General features: G+C 47.2%; 1 protein-coding gene across 4 annotated transcripts in view; it reads right to left on the bottom strand.

The window, feature by feature from the left end:
- TBC1D4 (TBC1 domain family member 4) overlaps positions 1 to 11289 on the bottom strand; it is a 110801-nt gene extending 99512 nt beyond the window's left edge. Inside the window, exon 1 of one of the 4 annotated variants that reach the window (XM_071549983.1) lies at positions 10419 to 11289. In XM_071549983.1, coding sequence (XP_071406084.1) covers positions 10419 to 10907 — 489 coding nt within the window. In that variant the 5' untranslated portion in view covers positions 10908 to 11289. The remainder of the gene's footprint in view (positions 1 to 10418) is intronic. The other 3 variants (XM_071549970.1, XM_071549977.1, XM_071549998.1) reach the window with 3 other exon arrangements.
- Positions 11290 to 12130: the final 841 nt, after the last annotated feature.

The raw sequence follows: 12130 nt of genomic DNA, 5'->3' as shown, positions 1-12130 counted from the left end.
TCCTCTGAGAGGCCAGGCAAGGTGCTCAGCTGTCTGATTTCCTCTGTCTCCACAGCAGCTATGCCAAAGGCCCAACGCAGTCCCTTTGGGTCTTTGAAATATCCATTCCTCAGGTAGTCTATGCCAAGGATACACGGGGCTTCTGGACCAGTCACAATGGGGTGTCTATGCCATTCCTTGCCAGTCAAGCTGACTTCAGCTTCCAGTACAGTCAGCTGTTGGGATCCCCCTGTCACCCCAGAAATAGAGATGGATTCTGCCCCGACGTATCCTGATGGCATCAACGTGCATTGTGCGCCAGTGTCCACTAAAGCTTTGTATTTCTGTGGGTCTGATGAGCCAGGCCACCGAATCCACACAGTCCAATAAACCCGATTGTCCCTCTCCTCTACCTGGCTAGAGGCAGGGCCCCCCTAGTTCTGGTCATGGTATTCACTGCGCTCTCCCTGTGAATATGACCGGGAGGTTCCTTCAAGAGGATCGGGCATAACATCATCATTCCTATACTGTCTGGAGCCTTGCCCACGAGAGACCGGAGCAGCCTTCAACCTTGAAGAATTCCCTGTGTTAGTTGTGCCTCTTTGCAATTCACGTACCCGAGCTGCTAAGGAAGAGGTGGGTTTCCCATCCCACTTCCTCATATCTTCTCCATGCTCATGGAGGTAAAACCACAGATTGCCGCGTGGAGTGTACCCTTTCTCCTTAGCTGGAAGACGCCTGCTTCTGATGGCAGAGACTCTCGTTTGTTCTGGAGAGATATGGAAGAGTCCTTCCTTAATCTTCTCTTCCAGTTCAGCCAGTTTTGTTTCCACAGCTGAGACGTGGGCTCGTAATGGAGCAGTGACAGTGTCTTCATAAATCCTGAGTTTGCTGACCAGTGCACCCACCTTGTCTTCTCCCTCTCTCCACTGCAATGTTGCAAGGTAGCGAGAATACATTTCTGGCCCAAGTCGTGCAAATTTTAACCACATCTGGGATGTGCACTGGACACCATCTGGACTTTTAGGGAATCTCTCATCCTCTGAAAAGATTATCTCCAGTACGGCTAATTCCCTTAAGCACCGGATACCTTGTTCCATCGTGTTCCATTGTCCTTGCTGTACGTGGAGGTCCTCCTTACAAAGATATCTCTCCCTCACGCTTGACAACAGTCGCCGCCAGAGGCTGAGAGTTTCCTGTCTCTTTCCAATGCCCTGATCAATGACAACATCTCGAGACAGGGATCCCAGCTGCCTTGCCTCACTCCCATCTAGAATGGTATCATTGGCTGCAGCATCCCAGATTCGAAGTAGCCAGGTCAAGATGGACTCATTTGCCTGTCGTGTGAACTCTCTCCGGAGCTCACGCAGCTCTCCCAGGGATAGGGACCGGGTGATTATTTCTGGCTCCATTTCTTCTGCTTGAGATGAAGGTCCTGACTCTTCCTCGTCATGCACTATACGAACTGATTTGGTCTTTGATTTTCTTTTCTGGACAGGGGCAACTGCTATCGGTTTCTGTTGTCCTTCTGGCTCCTCCATGGTTTGTGTGGACATGGTGCTGGTTGATTTGTTTCCCTTTCTCTCTGGCTCAGCTGTGGTTTGTGTGGGCATGGTGCTGGTTGATGTGTCTCTTCTCTCTGACTCGGCCAAGGTTTGGGTGGACATGGTGCTAGTTGATGTATCTCTCTTCCTCTCTGGCTCAGTCATGGTCTGGGTGGACATGGCGCTAGTTGATGTATCTCTCTTCCTCTCTGGCTCAGTCATGGTCTGGGTGGACATGGTGCCTGTGGATTTGCTCCTTTTCTCCTCCTCCTGATGATGCTGTACCACACCAAGCAGTGTGCGGTAGGCAGTGGCCAGGGCCCAGCAGGTTGCTGTGAGCTGCACATCTCTGGGACTACCAGAGCATCTTCCTTTCACATAGCTTAGCATTTTGGCAGGGTCCTGCAGTTGTTCCGGGGTGAATTTCCAGATCATTTGAGGAGAGAAGGTCTCCAAATACTGGCCCATATCTTCCCACTTCCCGTGCCACTCAACATCATCCGCTCCCAGGGCAGGCCTCCAGCAAGTCTCCTTAGAGAGCCCAGTTCTGACCCTAAACATGGTGTATACAGTACAGAGGAGACAAAGCAACACTAACAGCAGGATTATGCTGTCCCTAACATCAAAAGGAAGCTCAATATTTTCAATGATTGTTGTAGCAGAGGTGAAAAGGTGGAAGTAACCATCTCCACCTGTTTTCCCCACAGTCTGGGTGCTATTTTTAATGAGACCCCAGAGGTAACAACCCAAACCAGGACAGGCAGACCAGACTGAATATACATTCACAATGAAATTCATTGCTTCTGATGTTATGACAACATAAACATAGTATATTAATAAAGCAATTTTGATCCTTCTCCCTGGTATTAAAGAGAGCATCAAAACAGGCACATGGTTCCCCATGTGTCGAAATATGAACAGGCCCAGATACACCATCCACATGAATACATCAAGCAACATGGTAGTCAGGGAGTTTCTGTACCCAAATACACAAAATGAAATTGTAGTTCTGACTTCTCTCTCGTGCCCCACGTTGGGCGCCAAAAGATGTGCTGGTTTGAAGGTGAACCAGCAAGGGAAAATGAACTCACCACGAGAGAGATTATAAGTCAGAGCTAAAATTTAATAATAATATTACAATAACAACACTGATACACAAGGGAAATTGCTTTCAACTCACAATACCCCAGCAGTATAACCCAGTGTCCTGGGGCACAAACCCAAGGGGGTTTGTTTGCCCTTGTGCTGAGACCCCTGTGGCTCCCCCAAGTCCAGAGCAAAAGGAAAAGAAAAACCTGTTGGTGCAGGCGAGGGCTGTGGTCTGGGCGAGAGCAGTGATCTCCTGCTGTCGAGGTCCTGCTGCTGCTCTGGATCCGACGAGAAGGTCCTGAGGTCTTCTTACCCACCACTTATGTACCCTCAGGGAGCACTCAGTCCCTCCCCCTGGGCGGGGACTCACACAATGGGTGATTGACTCTGGGAGCCAGGGGTTGTTGAGCTGTTGATGGCCCATTAGCAGCTCCGCCCCCCTCAGGCTGGGTGTGAAGTGATAATGGCTCCCTGGGCAGCTGCTGCTAATGGCCCATTGTCCTTGGGGAATGAATAGAGGGGGTGGAATACACAGGTTTGATCACCACCACACAGGGTTAGCTGGTCCCTCCAGCTGAACTAGGACACAGGCAAACACAGATTTTGCGCTGGTAGAGCACAACTGTGCTCAGAATGAAAACTAACTGTATTTTTCAAGATATATAATTAACTTTTATAAAAATCTAAAACTTAAGACTAATAAAATAAGGGCTACCATGAGCCTTTTGAGTTGAATGCAGCCAGTTTTGTTTGCTTGGTTGGGTTCTCATAACCTTTTCTCTGCAGTCTTAAATGTACTACCAGAACTAATCCCGTACAGCACAAACAGGTTTACCCCTAAACACTGAGAAGAAGACTGAATTACCAGAGTACTTTCAGATCTACAGGACTATCAAGAAAGTTTAACTGCCCACCTCACTGATCTACCAGTTTTCACCTGATTAATAAACCAGAATAGGATAAAAACCCCCAAGATGTTCATGGACGAAAACGTGCACATGCAACACTGATGCATGTTCTTTGGAAGCCAAAACAAATCACAAAATAGGAAGTCACACAGCTCATGCTTCTCTGGAGATAACCACTTCCACATTTTCATCCTGCCCTGTGACATTCAGTATTGTCTTTGTAGACATTGACCTCTTCAGGGGAGATATAGTTGGTTGTGAAATGATTATACACTATCTTGCATTAATGGTGCTCTACTTTATTTTGGAACCCATGTAACCACATATGGTCTTGATGTAACTGTGTGTGTCAGAACATAAGGTGACAGATAATATATTACAGTCTACACAGAACAGGAAAGCACAGAGCCTGTTAGTAAATTTAGTCACTTTGCCTTAAGTTTGCTTTCCAGCAGCCCTGAAACACCACATTATTTAATGACCTAATAAGTAGGGTTTTTTACCCAGTCATGTCCTTGAGATCTCCAAAGGTGCCTCAGCACAGCATGGAAAATGAAGCTAAGGGACAAATTACAAAACCCACATTGGAAATAAACTCCTCTTTTTCATTCGTGTCTCTGTACTTGAAATAGTATCTGAAACCACAAAGAAAATAGAACCAGGTGGCAAAGGACAGCTGGTACCATGAGGGAACCGTGCCAAAGTTGATGAAAAAAATGTATGACCAACAGACTGGACAGAAACCCTGAGATCTGTCCCCAAAATTTATCACGGTATTCACCACTTTATCCCAGAGAAACTCATGATGTTTGGGGACTTCCAGGCAAATGGGGAAGATGGATGGAAGAGATGCAAGGAAAGGTGAACTGTGCACAACAAATGCTGTACGAGACTCTAGCAAAGAGCAGAGACCAAAAGAAGTCACCAGCACCACTATTTTGCAATGGCTGTTTAGCAACTGAATCTTTTAGAGCATTCACTTTTATAAATAACCACCTTCAATTACTTTGGTCTGAGATTTTTATCATCCCTAAAATTCACACCCTTCCTGTTGCCAAGACACCCATAAACTAGCCAAACCTTTTTAAAGTCAGATTTCTACTTAATTATTTTTAAAAGAAACTGCCTCTAGGTTTGAAAGACCAAAAAAAAACCCAAAGCAAAACATAAAAACAGACAATCAGAAGAGAAGCCTTGATTTGGTATTCTCAGATGCATACAAGCCCCTTTCTTTAAGTAAGACAGCCTTACTACCTGGTTACAGTTTACCTACAGGCAACTCTCAGTGAGCTTACATAATGTCATTTGTTTACCACTTTAGGTCTTATTTTGCTTTTCTGAAAATACAATCCTCCATGACATTGCTCCTACACCTCAAGTAATGGGCTGGTTTTCATGAAATGCAAAAGTTAAAAGGAATTAATTTTTCTACAAACATAATAGATAAGAGTATTTAAAACCATTCTCTTTCCTCTCCTGAACATTAACCAGGGATAAAAAGGCTACGTATCACCACTTAGAACAGCTAACAATGCTAATTTTTTATTACTTCTTCTGTTTGGAACATTGGAGAAAATTATCATGGACAAGATGTTCAAAACTCAAATTTAAAGATAACTTCACAACCTTAAAATGAAAAGTCGTCTCATTTGCAAAAAAAAAAAAAAAAGGAAAAAAATTAACCCCCCCCTGTCAAATCTATCATTTAGGAGAACAAAAATGAAGGCTTCAGCTCTCAACCTTCAGTTTCCAAAAAAGGGAGTGCAAGACTTATCATCTAAGGTTGTGTAGTCCATGTAAGCTGGAGATAAAGAGCTGCTCACCAAACAATTCTGCATTCATTGCAAGCCTTTGGCATCCATGCTTTGTTCCGAGTTATTGCTTTTCAGTTTCTCACCCTACGAATGAAATCCTGACCGACATGAACTTAGAGAACGCTTCTTTTTTTCGTCTCTCCAAGACTTGTTTTCTTGATAAAACTGGGACAACCTCTCTTGCTCATGGAAAACAGACTTGTCTATTTACTCTGCAATCCAGTTGTGCTCATCTACCTAGGAATCAATCAAATGTCATCTCTCCTATTTCCTGCAGAATCCTTCAAAACCCAGAGCCTATCTGTTTTGTCACGTCTGTTATCCCTATTCAAAACACATCTTATCAGACAACTCAACCAGTGCAACACTTCCATATGAATTGCAACAATGCTTTACATTAGCACTTCCTATAACCAAGACTTCACGGCCATTCAGCTCCTATACCACATAAAATCAAAGGACAATGAAATATGAATGTACACTTGCCAAACTTTCTTCTTCAAATACTTCTAACTTACATTATTCAATAAGAAACTTTATGTAATATGGTATTATTAGGGCATAAAAGCCTCCTTTTACTAGACTTTGTGCTGATGCCTCATTTTTCAGAACAAGGTGTCTTATGGCCTTGCTTTACTGAAACACATTATCCAACAGGCAAGAGACACACTCCTGGAATAAACAAGTGAAGTGAGCAAGTGTTTTTGACTAGCAAGCTGTATCCAGCTCTTGCCTCTGTCCTGCCTCTCCAGTTCTTATCACAGCTTTACATAGTCAGCAAAAGACTTATTATTTCTGCCTCACCTTGAGAAAGCCTAGACCCCTAAGGCATGGGTGTAGCACAAAGACACAGCTACAGATTATGCCCACAAGGGCTAAACCTTACTGAGATCTATGCATCTGAACATTTTTCTTTCCCATTTTTCTTTCTTTAGTTTTGAAACCCTCTAACAATATATTTGACCATTGCTCGTAGGTTTTCTAAAAGAAAACCAAAATGCATCAAGTTGTATCCTCCAGTTAAGTAAGATCTATCCTCAGTAATAAGAATCAATCATAGTATAATAATTTGATTTAGAATGCCAGTTCAGGTGAAAAAAATCGACCCCACACAACCCAGATGAGCATAGTAATTAAAAAATATGAAGTGCAGAAAGAGATATAAGCCTCTCCCCCAGAGAGCAGGTAACTCAAACCAATTGTCAAACTGCATTGATTTGTTCCACACAATTAAAATCTGGTTTACAGAATAAAATCAGTATTTCATGCTAAAAATATGTTGAAGTTGAGCTTGAAAACACTAATCAAACAGGCTTTTCTTGGTGGCTGCAAGAAGGGTATGCCTGCCGTATTTATAAACCTTAACTTTTGATTTAAAACAAAAGTAAATCTGTTCTCAGGATTGCAAAGAAAATCTGTCAAATATAAAATGAGACAATGCTGTCACCTGATGTCTACAGACAGACTGTGCATCTCATATAATTCTCAAGTGAGAGCATTACAAAACTAACAAATCTCTGGCTGCTATTCAGAAGCTACTAGGCAGCACTAAACAGACAACTACTCTTATCCACTTCAGCTCGCTACTACTTTGAAAAGTTATAAGAAGCCACCAACACAAATAATTCTGAAGGGGGGGGGGAGGCGCTAGGGATTTTTTTCCCTATCTCCATCAGTCAGATGGCCTCAGATGTCTCCCCTTGTTATCAAACAGCAAGAGACACACACATACACCCAACCCCCTAATAAAAGCATCTTAGCATCCACTCCCATGCCAACAAGCTGAGCTTTGGGTTTGACATTCTGCCAAAGAACTATTCCAGAACAGGAGTCAACCCACCTTCTTTTCGGCTCTGTCTAAAAGCTTACAAATAAAATTAGAAGTTGTTTTGTACTACCTCACTCTCATTTTTCTTCAGTTACAGCAAATAATATTAAAAGATGTTATCTTTCCACCTGGTGTTATCAGACCACATATTGCATTGGCTTTTTATTGGTCATCTGGTAAAGAAATTTGCAAGGAATGGCAAGAAGTATTGCTTTTTTCTAATGAATAACAGCCCTTTGTGTGGTCATAATGAATGCACGTGCATCCTAAACATTGTGCAATACAGCTGGTGGACAAAGAAATAGGCTTGCAGCCAACACTTTCATTCTCACCTACATTGTTTTCTGAATTATCACAGTAGCACTAATCTCTTGGAAGTAAAACTTTAATCTCTTACTTTCACAATTTACATCCGCCCTTAAAAATTATGGCTAGCTGTTTTCTAACTCAAAGACCACATAACATCTCCTGCACTCTTCCCTCATTCCAGAGTGACTTAGCATGCTGCTAAACTTAATACTCCCAAAATGGATAACACCATGGCTTTGGAGTCATTTATGGCCAATCTGAAGTCCATATAACTTCACAGAATCATAGAATGGTTTGGCTTACAAGGAACCTTAAAGACCAGCTAATTCCATCCCCTGCCATAGGCAGGAACACCTTCCACTAGACCAGGTTGCTCAAAACTCCATCCAATCTGGCCTCCAACAATTCCAAGGATGGAGTATTCACAACTTCTCTGCAAAGGAGCTTCTCCAGCACTTCTGGAAAAACTATCTGACCCTCCCCCTTCTTGGTTACTCATTGATACCTTGTGCCTTCAACCCACCTGTCTTGACGTAAATGGTATTAGGGTTGTACAGTAAAGCAAATGAGAAAAGCGGTTTGGAAATAACCCAGAAAAGGTGGGGGGAAAGCAAGTTTAACACCAGTCAATTCCCTGATCCTGTTTGCTGTGTGGCTACGCAAACAGTTGTGCTGCCATGAGGACAAAGCGTAGAGGAAGGAACAAGGGGTTGAGGCTTCAAGGGAACAGGATCATTCTCTCAGTAGCAATGCCAGCTTACACTGGCTCAAAGTCTCTACGGCCAAAGATGGAAAATGAGGTCGTCTTAAAATAACAGCTGTGAAAAATACTTTGTAAGCTAGTACCCAACACAGGGCTCATATAACCACTATGAAACAGAAGTGCGTAAAGATCTTGAAAGCATGCAAGAACAGTGTCAATTTTATAAGAAACAATTAAGAGCTTCAGAAGATTTTCAGAGCTACCAACCTGCAGCCTGACTTCATCCACTTAGGACTAACCTTAAGTATAGATTAATATCCAGAGACCTGGACGGTTTAGCCATCCAAGCCTGAACAACGGCTAACAAAACTCAGGAGAAGAAAAAAGTCTTTCCCTTTGGATCCCTTAAAAAACTTGCCTCTTAGTCAAGACATTTGTGAATCGCATCACTGGCTGTGCACTTCCTATCCTCTCTGCAGTGCAAAATCATGTGCTGACTAACACTTGTGAGAGACATGTTTTCTATTAATGATAACAAGGTTAAAAAGTCTTGACAGGTAAAACTTGGACTATATTGTCAGAACAAGATAGAAGGAAGAACACGTTCACACTAATAACTTCTTTCAGCAGGAAGACTTTACCTTATCAGTTTGAATCATCAATTTGATTTAATTCAATGCACATAAGGACATTTTCCTCCATGAGGAAAGAAGGGGAGACATACGGATAAAAGTCTTAGTCAGAAACAGCCTTCTAGATGTAAACATATGCAGTATTTTGCATGTTCACTAGAGTACTATGGATTCATGACCTTAAAGCATGCGATTTTCTTACAAACTCATAGTACCAGAGCAGATCTACCCCCAAAAAAAAATTGATTCAGCATTTCTGCCAACAGCAGGAATCTCAGTCCATATGGTCAGACTACTAAAAGGACATTTTGGCTCCTCCCTCGCTAGATATGATTCCCCTTCACGCCCTTTTGTGTGCTCTCTCCTGGCAGAGCACTATAGCCGCAGCAGTTGCCAGCAAGTTAAGCGTAGTTACCTCCCTTTGGGATACCGCCTGTCCTATCACTGATGATGGCTTACGCCACAGCTATGCATGCAACCTAAATCCCTCATATAACTTCTGGCAGTACATTGGCTCAAATAAAAAGGAGTGTACCAAGAACTTTTCCATAGTTTTCTTAATAGTTCCTGCCCTCTTCACTTTAAAAACAAACAAAAGAAACCCAAGCAACTGTTCAGCAGACCTAGTACGTCAGCTAAGTGGTTTCAGTAAAACCCAGCATTTCTAATTGCATTTTTTCTCCCATTTGCGAAAACTGAAGTGTCCGAACTTACTCAACCAAAGGACTGTTATCAAAAGGCCTTTTTCATGCTGTCATTTTACTAAATCGATTGTTCTACCTATTTGTCAAACTGCCATCATTTACCCTAAACAGAGAGCAGAAAGAAGTCTGCTGCACATTTGAGTGCGAGCCAATGCCTGCCAGATAGTCAGAAAAATACATTCTTACTGTTAGGTCTTTCTTTCCAGTTGGCACTTTATCAACAATGTCCCCACCCAAACCTTGGGTTGTTTGTAGCACTACTTCGTGTGCCTGAACACATCCAGGTGTCCTCAGAGTGACCCGTGAGCCCAACAGGGTACTCCGGTCACAAGCGATGCTTTCTGCACCACCCGGGGGCTGCAGAAAAGCGCCATCCTCACTCCTCGATGCCTGTCCGGCGCTTATACCACTGCAGGCACGGTTTAACACAAATTCTGTCTTTTGCTCCTACAGCAAATCGTGCTCTTGGCCACTGAGATGCGAGGCCTCCCCACGGAGGGGGCACGGAGGAGGAAGAAAGGGGCTCCATCTCCCGCTGCACAGCGTTTCGCAGAGCTGGTACCCTGCCTGGCAAGGGGTGCTCCATGCGCTGAGGCAGAGGCGGCACAGCACCCCACGGCCACACGGGGCTCTGTGCCCTCTCCACGCACACCGCTCTAAGCACAACCCGCGGGCGCTGCAGAGGCAGCCGTGGAACGGGCACGGCGGGCTCCGGGCGGGCTCCCCCACGCCGCGATGGGTGTCCCGCAGCGCCCCGCAAGCGCCTCCCTGCCCCGCCCCAGCACACCGACACCCCGGCGGCTGCGAAGCGCAGCGCCCGCCGTCCCGCCCGGGCAGGGCGAGGGGGGAAAAAGGCAAGCGGGGGCATCCCGGGCAGCGCTCCCTTCCCTGCGCCCGCCGCCACTCGCCTGGTTGGGGTCGGTGGCTCTGAAGACATGGCAGGCCATGGGGGAGTCGGGGTTGTCGGGCTGCGCCTTGATCAGGTAGGCGAAGTAGGTGAGGTCGTGGCTGTTGTGGATGAAGCGGGCGATGTGCTGCGCCTTGTGCTCGAAGATGAAGACGGCGGGCGCGGGGCTGGCGGGCCGGCCGGGGCCGGCGGCGGGGCCAGGGCTGGCGGGGCCGGCGGGCACGCAGCGCAGCGTGGGCGAGCCCAACAGCAGCAGCACCTCGCGGGCCGGCACGGCGCTGCCCGGGGCGCCGCCGGGCTCCTGCCGCTGCCCACGCCGGCGGATCTCAGCCACCAGCCACGGCAGCATGGGCAGCGTGGTCCGCCTGTCCAGGCACGACGAGCCCACGTACCACAGCCTGAAGCGCTTCTCCCCCGGCGGCGCCGGCTGCGGCTCGGGCTCGGGCTCCAGGGGGTGGGAGAGCGGCTCGCTCTCCCCTCGCTTCTCCATGGCCGGTGCCTGGGCAGAGGACGCGGCGCTCCGGGGCCGCTTCCCCCGGCGCCGCTTCCCCCGGCGCCAGGTGCAGCTGCCGGGGCCTGCGCTGGCCGGGCCGGCGCTAAACGCGCATCCCGCCGGGCACGACCGCGCCGCCTCCTGCCTGCCCGCGCCGGGCCAGCCCAGCCCGCGGGGCGGGGAAGCGCGGCTGAGGCGCCCTCCGCCTCCTCCTCCTCCTCAGCGCCCCGGGGAGGGTCGAGGGGCTACGCCCCGAGCGGCTCCGCTGCCCGACCGCCCCCGGCCGAGGGGCCGCTCAGCGCCGCCGACCCGGGCGCCAGAGGGAAACACAAGGTGGGCTCCGCTCCGCGCCCCGTTCTGCCGGGTCGTGCTGGGCTATCCCTGCGCCTCGCAGGGGGCGGAGAAGGAGGAGGAGGTCCGCAAGGAGAGGAAGGTCGCCAAGCGGCGGAGGCAAGGAGGTGGGGAGGCCGCCGGGGCCGCCCCTCGCCCGGTTTGCAAAAGCTCCCGAGCGCTTTTCCGAGTTGATTTCGATTCTGGCGAGCCGGAGGGTCGCTGGTCAGAAGGCTCCCCCCACCCCGGCCCAGGCACTTCGCTCCCACCCTCTTCCCTCCGGCTTCTCCCCACGCGGGGAAAACCAGCCTTGCCGCGGCCGTGCCCCTGCAGCGTCTCACTGCCGAGGCAGAGCTTCCTTGAGACTGATTTCAGGGTTTTTTCTCCTAGGCTTGTTTTTCCTGCTTGAGTTTTTAATCGTGGGTTTGGCCATCGCTATCGCGATAACATGTCTTGTCAATGACAAATCCGCCACCTACTGTAGATATTAGTAAGTAGTCTCCTCGACCTGAGAAAGTAGTTCGACAAAAGGTTTGGTAGCCATACAGCATCCATATCCTTTTGGTAATTGCCAGTTGTAGTGCCTGTCTCCTTGTTTACATCGGTAGCGACAGCGGCGATGACTCGCCGTAAAACGTTTTTATGGCCACCGTCTTAACTCTGCCTAGAAGTAAAAGAGCTGGAGCTGAAGTGCTGCTCTCTGTAATTTGAGGCTGCGTAATTATTAGGGCAGGAAAGGGTCATGTAGCACTCAGGTCACAGCAGTCTGAACTGACACAAAAACTGTTGCATTACTGTTATTTTCATAGTATTACAAACCACTCTGCTCATTTCATGAGCAAACTATTTTGCTCTTCTTATTTTCCCAATTTAACTATTTAGTTCCTGTA

The sequence above is a fragment of the Pithys albifrons genome, chromosome 1 (genome assembly GCF_047495875.1).
Source record: "Pithys albifrons albifrons isolate INPA30051 chromosome 1, PitAlb_v1, whole genome shotgun sequence".
In the NCBI taxonomy this organism is placed as follows: domain Eukaryota; kingdom Metazoa; phylum Chordata; class Aves; order Passeriformes; family Thamnophilidae; genus Pithys; species Pithys albifrons.
This window is presented reverse-complemented; position numbering and strand designations above follow the sequence as displayed.